At 36.9% G+C, this 18737-nt stretch overlaps 1 protein-coding gene across 1 annotated transcript in view; it reads left to right on the plus strand.

Annotated features, from left to right (window-relative positions):
• The first annotated feature begins 4566 nt into the window (after positions 1-4566).
• LOC117147785 overlaps positions 4567-18737 on the plus strand; it is a 44416-nt gene continuing 30245 nt past the window's right edge. Inside the window, exons 1-3 of the mRNA XM_033314828.1 lie at positions 4567-4618; positions 11767-11858; positions 11947-12058. Coding sequence (XP_033170719.1) covers positions 4567-4618; positions 11767-11858; positions 11947-12058 — 256 coding nt within the window. The remainder of the gene's footprint in view (positions 4619-11766; positions 11859-11946; positions 12059-18737) is intronic.

The following is an 18737-nucleotide window of genomic DNA, read 5'->3' on the forward strand; positions in this document are numbered from 1 at the left end:
TCCTTTCTGCTGCCACTATTTTAGCACCCGGGTCCGGGTGGAAAAAGGGGGAGGGCCAACTTTCGCTGCAGTTAGCGGCGACGCAGCTCTTTGTGAGTGAATTTAATTAAATTTATGAAAAATTTACATATTTATTGGTTTAAATGGCCAAAAATTGTTCGCAGCTCACACGCATATACAGTTCCAGACAAAAGTGTAAGGCATTGCATGTTGTTATAAATGTCATTCCATCTTAGCTTTCTTCTATGTTTTAAGCCCTTTGGCATAATACTCTGAAGCAAGGTAAATAAAATGGTTATATAACTAGAGAACTTGCCCTATATCCCTGAAACGTACTGTCAACAAGGACTTCAATGAGTGTGACTAAATATTCATAAAAAAAGCAAACAACAAAACTTTCTGTCACAGTTAGTGTATGCAGGCTGGCGTGAAATCCTATTCTTTCCCACTCTTAGGAATGTAGTTTTTGGGAGTCAACGAAAATTCACATTATTTTACCGAAAACGAATGCAAATTCAAAGAGTCCAAAAATATCCGTGTATTCGTTTAGTATTCGGAGAAACTTCACCTCGCTGGACAGAACAACGAGGTTGAAAACTTTCCCTGTCATAAATGCCCTCAATAAATTGATTATCACACTTTAAACTTAAAGAATGTAGTTCTCATATAGTTGCTGTTGAGCTTTTTTGCATAATCCCTAAAAGATATCAAATATTTTTTGGTTGCCTAATCTGAGTTTCAATTTTTCTTTTTAAATTTTCGTCCGTGTATCAAACGAAACAAACAGAGGCGAACTTAAGTCGAATTAAAATACCACGAAATAACAAACAAACAAGAGATGCTATATTTTAGCTGTATGTGTGAAAGAGAAATTAAAATGCTTTTTTGTATATCGGTAGAAGCTGCAAAAAAATACTAACAAGAAAATTAAAAATTGAGTGGGCGTGCAAAAAATTGTTTAGGGAAAACGATAGAAATTTATTAGCTTGAATAGTTCCTGAGATTGTAGTGGCCAGATCGACTCGGCTATTGCTCCTGATCAGAAATATATATGGAATCGCAAGCAAGCCAGAAGAGCAATTCGGTCGAGATACGCGGAGTGATAATAACGCCACAAAAGATCGTGAGAGTATAGAGATCAATCAAAATGACGAGCAGTCGGTGCCACACATTTTTGTAAGCTCATTACAGTTTAAAATCAAACGCTGAAACGCTTCATTCTACCTGTTACATATTTTTTAACGAATCTAGCATACCCTTTTACTCTACGAGTAACCGGTATAAAAATGGAAATTTATTCAAGTTCTATTGACATTTTAACTGAAATTTAATGTTCGTTTGTATGCAAGTCTATGTATATTCAGGTATACATAAAAATACCATGACCAGTTTGTTGATTGTTACAATACATTTATTTACCCCAGTTTATATTTAAAGGTTGGCTAATTAATTTAATTTCTACATTTAGATGTAGAATTAATAGAATATCAGAGGTATACTTTTAGATTTTTCTCATTTATTTCTTAATTAGATTCGACCAGTTAGTCTATTGTTTCCAAAAACACTTTCCTTAGTTTGAATTTCAAGGTTGATTAATAAACTTTTTTTATGTTGTCTTATAGAAGTAGTATTATGAGAATATCAGTTGTTAAATTTTTATATTTATATATAGTATACAGATGTACAATAATGGATAATTTTCCAACCATTATGAAATTTTGTTGTTGTCATTCGAGGGAGAATCTTCACGGCATAAAAACCAAATTAAAATTCGGTAAGCTGGTTTCTTTCTCAGTCGCGTTTTAAAAGAATTTTTAGAAATCTAGAATCGAATCGAGTCAAATGCCCTTCACTTGTGCAGTCCGACATAATGAAGCCAAAAAAGTACTTTACAGAGTGAAAAAGTACTTTAACTCGTCAGAGTTAAATCCTAATTTTTATATTTGAAAATCAGCAGATAACTGCTATGTATTCTAAAACTGATATGCCCCTGTCTAACAATACAATTAAATAACAATTTCTCTTTGCAAGGAACTATAACAATTTGAACTTTGATTTTGCATGAGGTAATTTAAAAAAGACATATAAGATTTTATCTAATTTATTTCTATTTGGTGTAAGAAATGACTGATTTCAATATGGTTGCAGAGGGTTTCATTTTTTAAACATATGTTAATTTTTGGTTCTATCGTGCCAAAGATTTCCAATCGAACTATATAATCGTCGGATTCAAATTGAACTCATAATTCTGGGACCCAGAAATAAAAAGAGTATTATCCACTTCAACATTCAGTAAGATGATGAGCGCATTCAAATTCAGAAATAGATTAATTCCGTTTTTTAAAGTTTTTTAAGTAATTTAATTTTAAAAGTAATATAGAAAAGTACTATCCGCATCGCATCCTTGGGCTTTTTGCTGTTTCCTTGAGTAAATATCCAATAAAATGTAAGATGTAGAATTAAATTGAAAGATTTTAGATATATGCACAATATTTTTTCCGTGTACGTTTCTCGACATTTAATGATGCAATAAGACCCACGGTGTCGGTATATATTCTATTCTCTCACGCCCGCCGATGTGACTTGGATTTTAATATCTTCCTCTCAGGGACTCCACACATATATCTGATAACAGTAATTTGCGATTAGCATTTGATTAATATGCGAACGTGGCCGACAATTGAAAATACCGATAACTTGTTTCCTGCGGCGGCTGATTGGGCAGATTCCTTGATTAGCTGTCATGCATATGGATGGCCAGCATAATGGGATGGCCAATATGCATAATTCGAAATCGGTCCCAGTCGCCGCCACACTCACACATCGACAGGCAGATGTCTTGCCCGCGGCTCATTGAAATGCGCACGCATGCGCAGACATCGCCGCCTCCCAAAACCGGCTTTTGTTTCGTTTTCGAATTCACTAGATTCGACTTGACTCGAACCAAACCGAGCAAAAGTGAGTCGAGTTGAATCATCCAACAACCAGTTCAAACGAAAGTGAATTGAGACCGAGACTGAGATTGTTTGAAGAGTTAGCGAGCAATATAGCATCCGATCGATCCATCGTTCAGGGGGCCGCACCCATCAGACATCGGTGCTGGTTGTTTCAAGTGATGCGGAACCTAGGTCGGTTTTTACCAAGTAAATGTATGCCAATTTACTTCAGTTCTTCTTTTTCTATGCCTCCTGTGGACGAATTTTTGCAACCGTAAATCACAATAAGAGAGTGCCCCGACTATTAGATACCCGTTACTCAACTAATGAAAATACGAACGCGATACTTCATCATTTTTCTGGGTATCAATCGATATTGGAGAATAAAATGAGAAAAATTTTAAAATTGTTCAAAAGTGGGGGCGTGACCGTTTTGTACGTTTTGTAGGTGAAAGGAGGGACGTGGCCAAAGTGTTTTTGGTATACCGATAGAAATCGGCAAGACAAACAATAAAACACAGAAAACTCAAAACATTTTTCAAAAGTGTGGCGTGGTAGTTTTGGGCGGTTTGTTGGCGTAAGAGTGGGCGTGGCAAAAAGCCATTGCAAAATTATAGAAATTTACAAGACAAATCAAAAAATCCAAAAATATCAAAACATATTTCAAAGTGTAGGTATGTCAGTTTTGTGCGGTTTGTGGGAAATAAACGTGCGCTGCATCTATGCCTCTGGAAGCGGCATGCTTAGTCTTAACATTATAGCTTTTATAGTTTCTGTACGGACTCACGGACAGGGCCAGATCTTTATGTATACTTTATTTGGTCGGAAACGGTTCCTTCTACCTGTTACATACTTTTCAAATAATCTAGTATACCCTTTTATTATACGAGTAACGGGTATAATAATCACAGAAATTATTATATGGGACCGCACCGAATAAGCTGTTTTAGTATTAAGCACTTAATCTTTTTTGGCCATGTAACATAATTTTGATAGCCGTTGCAGGAAGGATAAAGCCTTTCTGACCCATTTGCTGACAATTAAAATGTCGATGGCAGCTGTGGATGCGGAACGTTTTTTTGATTTTCGATTTTAGCTTTGATAAATTACCAGTTCATGGGTAAAAATAATTATAATAAGCCCAAGTAGCGCAAAGATTAACCCCTCTAATCTTTAGGTTTATTTTTACTTATATGTTGCCATGTGCTGAACAACGATGAAAATCTTCCTAGAAATCCAACGTGTACTCTGGCATTTACATATATTTTATTCTTTTCATGACTCCAAGCGCGGTCTTGGTAGGTCAGAGTACTATTTGGTATGGCCTGTCACTTCTCGAACCTTTTTCCTCTCACCTACTTTGAGCCAGTGAGTCGCTGAGCAGTCGCTGAGCTCGATCGAGTGGTTTTGGGCCGAAATTGTCCAAAGAGTTGGTGGAGAGTGGCGGCGCGTTGGCTTCTTGCAATTTCTCGACCAGGCGTCTCGATCAGTTGGCGGTTTGCATTTGCGCGTTGCGGACGTCTCGCTTTTACTCGCCCGCCCCGATCTTCCTCTCTCATACACTCTCCTTATATCTCGTTCCGGAATCGGTATATATATACTTCGATCCGTACACGCAGCCGTAATCAAGATGTTGCGGCAGTGTCTAGTGACCGTGCTGCTAGTTATAGCTGGTGCTAATGGTAAGTTTGGGGCACGACGACGACCAATCCACCGGGATATGTATAGTTTCCGCATTCGCCATATATAAATACAAACATATATATATGTTTCTGTATCTGTTTTTTTTTTTTGCAAATTTTGTTACTGTGCTTCGTGCTGCGAGTGAAAGAAATCAGAGAGTCCGAGTTTAGTGCTTTAAATGAAAAACTGACTACTTCGATTGGGAGCTTCGCTTCCTGTACGATTTAGGTGGGTTTCCAACTGGTTTTCACCCCGTCGGCTCGCAAGGTCAGTTGTCCTGTCCCGGGAAACTGGTTGGCTGGGCATCCAGCTTGGGGCGACTTCAGTCTTCCCAGTTGCGTAATAAAATGTCTGCCAACTGACAGACGACAACTGTCGAACTGACCTCCAACTTGATTAGCGGCAACTTTGCCGCTCTCGCTTGGCTAGTCGCTCATGCTAATTAGCAATCCAGCAAGTAAGGCAGCCATCGGCAGACATTTACATACACAACAAAAAAACCGCTAGTGCCGTAGACTTATTCTAAAGATCTAAGGACAAACTTCAATAAATAAAGTAAGAACGTAACAAATCGCACTGTCATGAATCAAGATACTCTTGTTTCATTTTCAGAACCTGTACAGAAATCAAACATATAGACAAGTGCCAAGTCGAAATTGGCCATTTAAGCTTAGGATGCGTTTTCCGCAGTGTAGCTCGCATATCGAAAATATCTGCGAGATGAACTTCATGAATATGCAGATCCTGACGAGTCTTTTCCGCATAGATTTCATGGTCAACTTTTGCTTTCATATTTAACCCGCACTCTTGAATTAATATATTCTCTAGAGACCAGTCCGTACATTTGGGCATTACAGCATCGCGATTACTGGTTAAGTTTCTTTTTTCGATTTCACTTTCTTCAATGCTCGACGGGCGGTGAAAAACGTGTTTCGAAAACAGTGTATATTGCCTGCATTATGTAAACGCCGATGTAAACTTTATGAAATAAGCCGTAAAAACAACGGGAATTGAAAATGCCAATCGATTTAATTTTGTCCACTTTTTGAAAGCTCCCGAGCAGATGCTGAGCTTTATTTACGCAACTTGATTGTGACATTGATTTTACTTTCTTGATTGATTTTTTTTCTTTTTTTTTTTGTTGGCCGTTGCCAAGCGCGTTGCATAATTGCTTTTGGTGTGCGATGAAAAATCTGCCAACAAGCTTATCTAAAAAACAAAAAATACTTTCATTTTATTAGCACACTATTGCACAAGCGGCAAAAATATGTATATATTACTGGACTTTTGTGCTGAGTTTTTCCTGGTATTGCGAAATCCTACACAAAGAAATGCTTACAACACAGTAAGAGTGTTTCAATATAGAAAGTGATTTTATTTATAATGTTTTCTATTTGTTAAATGGATGAAATATTGTTTTTCATTATTGGGGTTTGCTTCACAGTTCATCTCTTTTGAAGCCGAATAAGTTTAAAATTGCGATATGCAATATTTGCACGCTCATTGCCAAACAATTTAAAGGGCTTAAAAACGCAGAAATTGAAAAGGACAAATTTCATTATCGAACAGGAAAAAGCAATTGGGAGGGAAAGGAACTTATCACTCTGAAGTGAAACGCTCATTTTTCATCTAAGTTGGAAAATAACTCTGCCAGGGAAAGTTTGTATTTACCACTCGAGCAATATATTTATTATTTTGGGCGCTCACTCAATAATCGAATTAAACATAATTTAAAAATACATTAAAACGAATTGGTGGACCTTGAAAATGCGGTTTAAGGTGGTAAAGGGGGAAGTCACATGAGCAAATTTGTTGACAAAGGCAAGTGGCTTTGGCCATTACACACTCGAAAAGTGAGCACCGAGATTTTTCACTTTTCGTCCCTTTCGCACGACGCTGTTGACGTCTCCTTCGCGCTGAGCTAACCAAATCGGTATTATTTACAATTTAAGTGCTGTAAATTCAGGAAAGCAGCAACTGAAAGCAGCCCACAGCTCGAAAAAAATGGCAAATGTTGCAAAAGGAAGTGACAAAAACATTTAAGCTGCGTAACACACACACGCACAGAACGAACACAGGCACATGAACAGGCGTGAAAAATGAGGCGCAAAGCAGCCACAGAAATGCGTAAAAAATTACTTGAAAATACCAACGGATAAACAACACCAAATAACAATTGAAAGCGTTTCAGCAAATGAAAAATAAAACAGTTGCACAAGAAAGGGACAGCTGCTGGAACGGCGCGAAAGAGACGGTACGATACGGAATGTGAAATGTGTTAAGCGAATCTGTACATAAGCAACTGAATGGAACTGTGTCAGCAAAACGAAAAGTGGATTAAAGCTACACTTTCATGGGAGAAATAATTAACGCTGAAAAATAAATCCAAGCTCTTTTTTTAACCGATAACCTCTTATTAACGTTACTAGAAAAATCAAACATAAGGCTACGAGACCGAAATAAATTATGTATAGCCAATGAAAAATCTAAGTACTAATTATGTAAGTAAGCGGTGTCAAGTAGACACATTTCTTAAAAATCTAACAATTTCCCTAATGTCGCCTTGAAATTAACAAAAGAGATGAAAACTAGTGAAAAGCAGAACTACGACTGTCATTTATTTGTATTCGATGATTCAACATTTTGACTACGCTATTTAAATATTTTGTTCTTTTCAAAATCGTCAGCGATGAATTAAAATTCCCTATAAAAGGACCTTTCAAAAAGTAATTGCTTATAATTACATTAATGAAGAAGAACCATTACATTTTAAACTCAATTCCAAAAAGATCAAGAACACAGCTTCGATATATCATATTGACTATAAATTGTTTTATATTCAAATTGAATTTAATTTGCAAACTGTTTGATATATACCCTTCTTGCTTTAAGCCTTCGCCAAAATGATAAATAAATTATTGTCAGAGAAAAATAAAAATCGCAAAGCAAGGAAAACATTGAACGCAAAATAAAACAAGAGATAATGCTATAGTCGAGTTCCCCGACTATTAGATACCCGTTACTCAGCTAGTGTGAATTCGAACGCGAAATTTCATAATTTTTCTGGGATATCGATATATATTGGTGAATAAAATGAGAAAAAGTTTAAAAATTGTTCAAAAGTGTGGGCATGGCAAATTGCAAATCGGTAGAAGTTTACAAAACTAATACAAATATAAAAAAAATTCAAAATATTTTGCACAAGTGTGGGCGTGGCAGCTTTGGGCGGCTTGTGGGCGTGGCAACATAAGTCAACAAACTTGCGCTGCGTCTTTGTCTTTAGAATCTGTATGCTTAATCTTAAATCTGAATCTAGTATACCCATTTACTCTACGAGTAACGGGTATAAAAATAATTGCATGAGATTTTTCCAGGTCTTCACCAGGTTTTTCCCGTTTTTGTACTTCAATTTTATTTATTTTCTCGGCCACATTTAATTTCTCCAAAGAGTGACCGAGCAAGGGTGAGTGGAAAATGTATCCTTTTGAACGTTACGGTTCTCGGCTTACTTATAATTATTATTTTCCGCATTGGCAATTTCTTAATTAAGGCCAAAGAACAAAAAACCTTTTTCATGTAATTGGCCTTATGACTTTTAAATAAACGTGCAATAAATTTATTATTATTAATTTCGCCTTTTTACTCTCGCAATGGTTACAAAAGGTCGAATGGCACTCACTTTTTTGTCTGGAATGAGACATGAGGCGTGTTTATCATACATATACAATAGGTTGGCCTTATATAGTAAGTCATTTCAAAACACACATTCTCTTAAGCATATTGTCTATTAATAACTAACCAAGCAACTGTTTTTTAACCAACCAGTATGGTTATATCCCTTTTTTGTGCAAAAATATTTCATTTTATTTTTTAAAGGGATTATGCCATCGCAGAGTAAGCTTCCCGATGTATTTGTATTCGTTCGCTTCCCTCGAAGAACGACGCACAATTCCCGCTTTCGGGGGCAATTGGCTGCAAGTAGTTTCGTACGGTTCAACTTTTAAGTAGCTCCCCCCACTGAGTTGAATTGTTCCATTCAAGAATTCAGGAGTTCAAGAATCCCCACTGCCCGTGCTTAACTATCAAAGGCTGGGCAAAATGGGGTGAAGAGAGGGGAATTAAGCCGCTTAGAAGAGGTCGCATCATTAGCCATGACTTCTGACCTAATGCCAGGGAATTGGCAAGGCTTATGGACAAGGATGTGAGCACGGACCGGTTAATAAATATTAATTAGCCATAATAATTATATGAAAATATTTCTGCCTGCTCTTCTGCACTGCCGTATTATTTTTGCTAGTTTTTCAGCACAATATTTTAATTTGATTTAATTCTGGAATTTCTTTGTTATTGTTTATTTTACACATTCCATTTAAATTAACTGCCAATTTTGTTGCTTTTTACGCCGCATTGTGGCCGCTGCTGTTGTTGGATAAATATACACATAAATAACCATAAATTGACCAAACACCAACCCTCAAATATTTTAGCAAAATATTTTCATGTTTTTTATTGGAGCATAAAAGCAGATTTTGTTTGTGTAAATTTAAGTGGCCCCTTTTAAAGTTACTCACTTATTGTTAATTGTTATCAAAAATCGCACAGAAATAAAAACTCGCGCAGGTCTGGAATAAAAACAATACATATGTATATGCCAAAAGCGAATACCGGACAAATTCAACTGCAACATTCAGACAAATTCAAAACGTTGCAAAGTAGGTGCGGTTTTTTAGGCTCAACGCAATGACAAATATTTCCACAGAGTTTAGATGCTATGGGGCTCCGACTTCGAAAGCCTTTAATAAATCGGGGATGAAGCTGTGGAGCCTCCTATCTGCTGTGGCCTACTTTCAACTGCCCCAAGAATATACGAATATACGAATATACGAATATACGAATATATGAATTATGAATTCAGAATATATGAATTATGTGTACACTATTTGCACTCGCTCACAGCAAACTTTGAGGCAACTGTACTTACCTATGAATTGAATCGAACAAATCGTTCATCGGAAATCTGCATAGAAAAGGAAACCGAATTTACGCAAAATAAAAGCATATAAATTAAATTACTTACGCAAATTTGCTCAAGACTATTTCCCAAGCCAACTGTATCTTCGAGTTTCTATAGTCAAAGTTTCTTCCGGATGGCGTTTCATGAATTTTAATGAGCTGTGAAGCAGGAAAAAATGAATTCACTCGAATTTTTTGTGCTTAAACATATGTATAGTCCTTGTTTAATACATAAATGCTGCTTTTGCAATTAGGCAAGGGAAATAACCTTTCACCTTTTTTTCACTAATTCAGTATGTTTCGTTTTATAACTGGCTAACATGAATACGTGTAGATATCTATTAAATCTTCTAGATAAATACTATCTATTGACGGTACAGATGCAAATAAGAAACGGTTAAAGATATAGTATGGAAGGCAAGTTACATGCTTTTCAACGATATTTGTCTACTCTTTGTTTATCCATTTGTAACACATTTTTATTTATTCCTGAAATTGGCGTAGTTTGTGTTCAGTTCATTAATTTTTCCATTCCAATATGATAATGTCGTTTGTTTAAGCAGAAGTGCAGACGGATGGACAGATATGGGCGGTATGACTTGAATGCTGATTAATTAGATAACTCTATTTGAGCGAGAATCGAGTGATAATACTTCAACTCTTACTTCGTTTTTGGAATGAGATAAACATATAGATATTTCATTGATAATAATAACAAAAAGAACCGACACCTTCGCCGGCATCCAATCAATTTAATTTTGTTATTTTCGGTTTATTCGGCTAAGCTATCAATTAATTGCCATTTTCGGTATCGCAATAATGAAAAATCATATAACTGACAAATAATTATAATAATTATAGGAAATATACGCAGACACGCCGCGTACACGCACAGCAATTGTGTCCAATAATAGTTTTCATTTAATTAATATTTAGCCTCAAAATGGATATGTTTTATGAATAATTTAAGCAGCAGTCAACCGGGAAAGTGGGCGTCATTATAATCGTCGCTAGATCTCATCGATTTCCCCTCCACATAAAGCAAACATTTTGGTCAAAACACGGATTTAGGAAATGAGAACTGTGTTCAACTTCTGCTGTTTGTTGTTTTAGGCCTCTGTTAATCTAATGCTGTTGGTCAATTTGTTTTCATTATAGTTCAACTTGCCCCAGACCGCAACTATATGGGAGTTGGAATTAAAGATTCAAATTGAAAATATTTTTCATCATTTAGTGTTTCTCGCTTCTCTTTTTTGTGCATTCGCTTGTCACTTGATCAAAACGTAAATCGACATTTAATTATAACTTATATGTTATCCCACCCCATCTTGTGGTTTTTTTGTATAAGCCTGGCCGCCAAGGCTTCTAAGCTTAGATTTGACTCATTAAAAAAATAAATATACATATATAGGTGGTTATATTTATGCTGTAAACTCATCATAAATATGCATTAAGCGATTATTATTTGTATTTATCCTGCCACACATATATACATATGTGATGTGTTGCATGAAAGCTACATACTACTTTATGTATTTTATGAAATTAATTGCCGGATATTACATTTCACGGAAAAGTGTATAAAGAAATTTATTCTAGTGCTTACTGATTTGTCGGATTTTACAGAACAGTTTAATTTTCTGCGTGTAGCAAGCGTATAATTTTCGTTGTAATACAAAAAAGACAAAATAGGCTACTATTAATATTACTATTACTATTATTATTAATATTATTATTATTATTATTATTTTTATTTTTATTATTACTATTATTATTATTATTATTAGTATTATTATTATTATTAGTATTATTATTATTATTAGTATTATTATTATTATTATTAATTTTATTATTATTATTATTATTATTATTATTATTATATTATTAATATTATTATTATTATTATTGTTATTATTATTATTATTATTGTTATTATTATTATTATTATTATTATTATTATTATTGTTATTATTATTATTATTATTATTATTAATTTATAATATATTATATTACGTAAAATAAGACTTTAAAAACATGTCATTATATGTCAGCCACGCAAATTGAAAGTTTAAGCTTATTCAATATTTTGCTTATTGACTAAGTGAAACCATTTAATTTGTCCCTCTCCTTTCAGGCCAGGGAAAGGAGAAAGAGGAGTTTCAGTGCCCCTCACACATTGCCAATGGTAACTACGCTGATCCGGCGACCTGTCGTCGTTTTTACCAGGTAAGCAGCCTCTAGATCCTAGATTTTTGAAATTTATTTCATTGTAATCTATTTAATGGCACCACACTCTTTTTACACCCCGTCCCAGTGCGTCGATGGATATCCGTATTTGAACCGCTGTCCATCCGGACTTTTCTTCGATGATTTGCAGAAGTTCTGCACTTTCAAGGATGAGGCCAAGTGCGGTCCTCTACCAACAAGTAAGTGATTAGAAAAGTCTGAAAATACCAGACAGAGCAGGAAAGAAAGTGCAACATAAATCAGGGCAAACACAGAAAATGGGGTAAAAACTGTAAGTGCACTCTAAGTGTGGCCACCATTCCTTTGGGCATGTTTTTCCCTCTATTTGTCTATCTGGGCTGCTAAACGTTTAGACGTTTTGAGAGGGATACAAAAAGTCCGGACCGAAAAATGCGTCTGGTAAAATAAAAGCGAACTTTGTGCCGAAACAGTCACCGGACTAAACTATTTGAAGAACCATTTCGGTTTCTATTAAAATAAACATGCAGAATCAATTTTCAGAATATCCATTCTTAACAAACCGTACATATTCATATGAAGAACTCTGTACAATTGTATTTGAATTTCGAATTATCCTTAACTGGATTAGGATTCAATACCCAATTTCTAAATGTATTTAAATATAACTATAATCGTTTGCGTGAGACTATGGGATAGGGTAAACGGTAATTGTTCAATTGTTCATGTAAAAAGATATTTTGCCAACCAGTCGGGCTGAGTTCAAAATTATGTCTGTTCATTATATTTACAGATGTCTATGGTATATTCTTGCTCAGTATTCAGGCAGGCAAAGACAAAAAGGATGACATTTTCAAGCCGGAAGTTGTGCATTAGGAAGCAATTTTTAGTAAATGTCGCATAATTCATTTATGGTTGCAAATTCGGATGTGTGCATGTATGTATGTATGTATGTATGGATTGTGTGGCACACAACCAAACTGAAACGTAACCGAAATCCGAATCGAAATATACCCCATTACAAATCCAATGAGCAAATGGTGGCCACCACTCCGGGGACGCAATTCCAAACATTGTCCGCTCTATTGACTTGCTTAACGACGCTGCCCAAAGGGCCACCTTGCCGCAGGAAAAGGGTGGTTGGAAAATGGGGCGGTAGTGGTAGTAAAGAGGCGTGGCAGAGGTTAAGCCATTGCCAAGATGAATGCCAAGTACTTTGGCACAGCACCCGACCACCCACAACATTGAGTGCACTTCAAATGGGGCACAAACGCGACCACTTAAGAATAACCAAGACTATCTTTCGTTGTCGTTTTATCCATACACCCGGGGTCATTACAATGTCACATGTCAATTTGAAACTTAAATACTTCAAGGGAATTGTGCTATTATTTTAAAACACCTGCTTTTTTATAAGTCGTACTCAATGAAAAAAAAAAAAAATAGTTTCTGTTTCAGTCCACCGTAGCACAAAATCCCAAAAGAAAAATACTTTAGCACTGTTTTAATTTATTGTGCGTACATACGCAATGGTTAATGGATTCACAGGAACTGCAATTGCTGATTAAGGTCTGTGACGACCACAGTCTTTAAAATTTACGTATTGCTGAAATTATCAACAAAAAGGTCACAATTGACCTTTTTTAATTTATTTTCAGTGAAAGCCATTCAAAGAGCTATAATCTTGGCCACATCTATAAATGTGTGTGTGGACCATTAAAGCTTACGTTTACGATTTAGTTTTCAGTTTTACGACAGCCTCATCTTCAGTCTCGGACTTTTGCATCGCCTCCGTTCACCTCCTCCACAGCTTGAAGACATTTTCCCCCTTTCTTTTTTATTATTTTTTTGTTGTTTTGGCCAAATGCAAGAGGTACTTTTCTTAATCCAGAGCCGCAACTTGGTAGTAGACTTCTCACATGAAGAGATGATCGATTAGCATCTTTGATTTTTGTAAATATTTATATGCATGCAAAGCGAAAATTAAAACATTATTGGTCTTCATAGAATTTTTAAATTTTCTGTAAGTGTAACCAACGTAGAGGACAAAAATTCAATAGAAACGAGCTCAGAATTTAATGCATTATGCAGCACAGTGTCGCGAGAAGATTTTTATACCCGAACTCGTAGAGCAAAAAGGTGTAAAGGGTTCTTATAAACTATGTAACATGTTGAAGAAAGCTATGCCGACGCGTTAAGATATATTTGTATATATATCATTAATCATGATCCGGATCATGATACGTCAGTGTGTCCGTATGAACATCGAGATTTTAGGAACTATTAAACTTAGATGGTAGCAAGCAGATTTAGAATGATGTGGACGTAGAGAAAGTTTGTGCTATCTTTCATTGGTGTGAAATACCTTGGTTTGGGAACAAATATTTTTTGGTCAATATCCAGCGAAACACTAATAGTTTTCGAAAACAAATAATTGCTCGAACTTCCTTTACCCGATTAACTAGGTAAATTATTCAAACATGGCCTTATGGTATATATTTATTAAAGCCAACAAATATTTACAATTTATTTAATTGTAGAATTAAGAAACCCTGGTCATGTCAGTTTTTACATCAATTTTATAGTAAGAATCCAAATAGAAAGTCGACACGATTTTTTTAGGACGTAGTATTGTTGTTAGTAATACTACAAAAGATATGGAGTTGTTTTTAAAAGTTTTCAACCTCAAATGTCTCCTTGACTACTCCGGGAATCTGAACAAAATGAATAGTTGGTATTAAGTTGAGCTAACTAACTAATTTTTATAAAAAACTAACTAGGCCACAGTGCAAGGAAAAAAGTGGTGGCGAGGAGCTTAGAAGGTTAACAGTGTTTGGTAAGGGAGAAGGGAAGAAGGGGGTTGAATCACACACACACACAGCCATATGCAGAGTGACATATCGCTCACATGCAAACACGCACTTTTGCAGAAGTCGCCATTCCGGTTGCAACTGCGACTACGACGGCTTTTTTGGACACGGAAAAGGGGGGCAAAATGCCGGGGGCTTGGGGTCCACGGGTACGGAAGCTGATCCCGGTCCGTCTGTCCTTCGCTCGTTGGTCGGAAGGCAACCGCTTGGAAGAAAGCTGCGACAGATAAAGCGTTTGGGGATTTGCGTAATACCGACTGGAATGTTGTCTCATATAAATAGCTCTGTGTGTGTCGTTTACGTTATTACTTTTCTTCGCACACACGCACACTCGCAGACGGAGCCGGAGACTTCGAGGCGAAATATTGCAGCAGAGATTAGGTCAAAGCTCTGTGCATAAAAATTTGTTCCCGCGTTTTTATTTTTGCGGAGACTATATATATACATGTATATATAAAGTCATGCAGTCCAAACCTAACAACTGTATATACGAATGTATTTATGTATTTTTTTGTGGGAATCCAATTCTCCGCGACTTTTTTGTAACTCTCAAGAAGAGGCTAACTCAATATCCAAATTTCAACCCCACTCCAATATCGTTTTATGCAGGCGAAGGTATGGACAAGTACGAAATATAAATTGAATAAGGAAATAAAAACAATATGGAAGGCTCCTCCCGGACACCCCCTACTCATTAGGCAACCATAAAACACAAGCTGATTTCCAGAAATGCTTAAACTAACTCCCTTTAAATAGTCAATAATGATTGATTGATTGATTTTAAATAGAAGTTTACCCTTCGAAAGGCATATTACGGCGATACAGCAGTCCTTTCAAAATAAGCATTAATTGCTGCGCGCAACAAACTTTCCCTCGGAAGTACATATGGCCGTTGGTTTATAATTTAAAGCTCTTTCATCGAAATGAGTGGCGCAAACTAACAGATTGCCTATAATCTTCGTGCACTTTCATTTTGCAGCCGTCTGCCAACTGCCTAAGCCATCCGAGGATTAAGAGCTCTTCCAGCCGAAAGACTTCCTCTCCGACATCCGTAGCTCCTCGGTCCAACGAGTAGTTGTCTGAAATCTTAACTGACGAATTGCGTATACGCAACGAGATTCAACTGAATTTAAAATTGTGACAGCCAGTTGTCCCCAAAATAAATAAGCAAAAAGCGACGGCATGTGTGCGCCCTGAAATATATGCAATACATTGTGCATATAAATGGGAATTCATTTCATTTCGATTTGATTTGGCCAAGGCGAAACACGAATTAATATATTTAAGCTACTTTTTAAAGGGAGATGTGTGTTTGCCAGGGTTAGTACGCTTGACAGGCAGCGTGTCCAAGGAAATGACAAGCTGATTTTCCACCCACATCCATACGCAGCTGAGCTGATAAAATGCAAAGAAAAATGTTTTGCACTGAATAGTTTTCAATTTCATAATTCAGTGAGCACGCTCAATGACAGAATTTCAATGTTGCTTACACAACAACAAGGGCAGTGGAACCCTCCAACAAGAAAAACAGAAAAGGGCTGGGAAAAATAGTATCAAAAACTATTACGAAAAAGTGCTTTATCGGGAAAACTGTTCCTACATCCTAATATATATTAAAACAGTTCCTCAATATTCACTTAAATAAATTAAAACGCACGGCAAATGATTAAATCCATTTTTTTTAAATAATAAGACTAGCACTTTGAAAATATTGCCTTTGCCCATATAAGTCCACCGTACCGCGTATTTACTGTATAACAAAAACCGAGGAGAACAGAAACAACTACATTTGCTAGATGGAGTAGCAGTAGCCGAATATTACGTATACGCATATTGTGCGAAGATGTGAATCGTTGTCCGTCCACTGACGACAAAATGCATAAGACAAAGTTACTAAAAGTGTTTATTACATTTTATTCAATAACTCAGCACAAGTTTGAAGCAGGACGGAACTAGTTGGTGTGACAGAGCCAGGCAGGGACAGAGACAGACAGACAGGCGAAGAGAGAGAACGGTAGTGCACAATCCTTAAAGTTTCATTTTGAAATAATACATTTTTATGCATTTACTTTTTGTTGATAAGGCAGGGCAGGATGGTTGGCAAAGAGTTTGGTTTCCAGCTCCAGAGAATTTATGTTGATTGCAGTCCGGTCCTCTGTGAGTCCTTTTAGTGAGTGTCTGTGCCTGCGTAGTATGTGTGTGCTGTGTCCTGGCCAATTAATTGCCAAGCATTTCATTTTCATTGCCGTTATTTATGATGTGACCACAAATATTTTTCAAAAGGCATTGATATGCCCCACAAGCATTTATTTTGTTTTCCTTTCCTGGCTTACTTGTATTTATTTGGCCAGTCGGCCAGCAAGCTGATCACGAATGTCATGCTAATATTTTAAAAATTTAAATGAAATCCTATTCATATATATTGTGTATTAGTTTTTTGTTAAGCTTTGGGTGTAAACCCATCCAAGGAAACAGATTGAACTGTAGCCACAAAAACGGCAAGCACTTCAAAATATACATCAATGCCAGACTTTTCCACTATGTATATACATATCAAAAGCTTTTCTTCCTGGATTGTGCTATTCATTTGCATAACAGTGAAGCTGAATAATTAAATCACAGTTAAGCATTATCGAAGGGCTTAATCGAATCAAAAACTTAAAGTTCCCTTCAAGTCAGCACAGCACTTTGCAAGAATAGCCTCTTGCCGAAATATAAATTCTTCAAGGAAAAATTATAAGAGGATTATTTTGATTAATGATATGGAGCTGGGAGTATCTAAGGACTCTATTAAATTGATTGATTTACTAACTATTGGTAATGGGTTTAGAGAGAAAGCGAGAAGGAATGCTGTAATCGGGTGCCTGGACTATGAAATACCTGCTACTTAGTCAATCAATTTCATTAATAACATGCCTTTTGACTTAAGTAGCTGATGAAATTATGCATGAATACGACATTTTCTTGACATTGCTTTTATCCTAATAATCTCAACATAAAACTTTAAATATCGAATTTAAAATATATAAAGTTAGGAAATCCCGATTTCGGCATCTGCTTGATTTCAATAGGGGTTATAATCAATGGAGTGCACATTTCGCACAAATTTTAGAGAGGACATGTACTCTCACGTAATCTAATATTTCGCCCGGAACACATTTTACGGAGAATAATGAACAGGGGGCTCTAATATACCCACGGTAAGGGACTCACATTTGTGACCTCCACGGCACTCCACATCATGGGAGGTCCCTTGACCCCCGCACGTCAGGCTCTGAGTCAAGCTCGAAAATCAAATCAACGCCTCCGGTACGAGTTTCGATGGCGCATCTATGGCGAGTGCTAATTCGGTTAGTGCAATTGCCGGATGCCCCGGATATGCATTTAATATTTGCCAAGGAGCCGGGTGCCCGTCTTGGCCTCTCCTTTTGTTTGGCGAACTTTAAGCGAATTTGTTTACTCGATCGCAAAAGCAAAACAAAACAAAAACCAAGCAAATCAAGTTCCAACAACTGATTGCCACTGGAGATGAGGACGAAGCTCTGTGAAGAAAAAAGCAATTGAATTCGATTGAGTTTCGGCTCGACTCGCAATCACATACAGATGCCACGCCCGGCTCCAGCTTCAGGGCCGCCCACATATGCAAATAGCTTTCCAAAGAGGAGGGAACCCGGGATTTGGCTTAAGGTTATTTGACATTGACCCCCGGCCCTCTCGACAGCCCTTTGTTAACTTTCTTCTAACTTGATTCTTGCACACACTCGCCTCGGATTGCCTGCTTATTGACAATTCGTCCGGCATTGTGCCGCCTGACGTTGTGCCGCCTGACGTTGGACTGGGACTGGGACTGGGACTGGGACTGGGACTGGGACTGGGACTGGGACTGGGACTGGGACTGGGGGACTGGGGGGACTGGGGGACTGGGACTGGGACTGGGACTGGGGACTGGGACTGGGACTGGGACTGGGACTGGGACTGGGACTGGGACTGGGACTGGGACTGGGACTGGGACTGGGACTGGGACTGGGGA

Source organism: Drosophila mauritiana, chromosome X (genome assembly GCF_004382145.1).
Source record: "Drosophila mauritiana strain mau12 chromosome X, ASM438214v1, whole genome shotgun sequence".
Classification (NCBI taxonomy): domain Eukaryota; kingdom Metazoa; phylum Arthropoda; class Insecta; order Diptera; family Drosophilidae; genus Drosophila; species Drosophila mauritiana.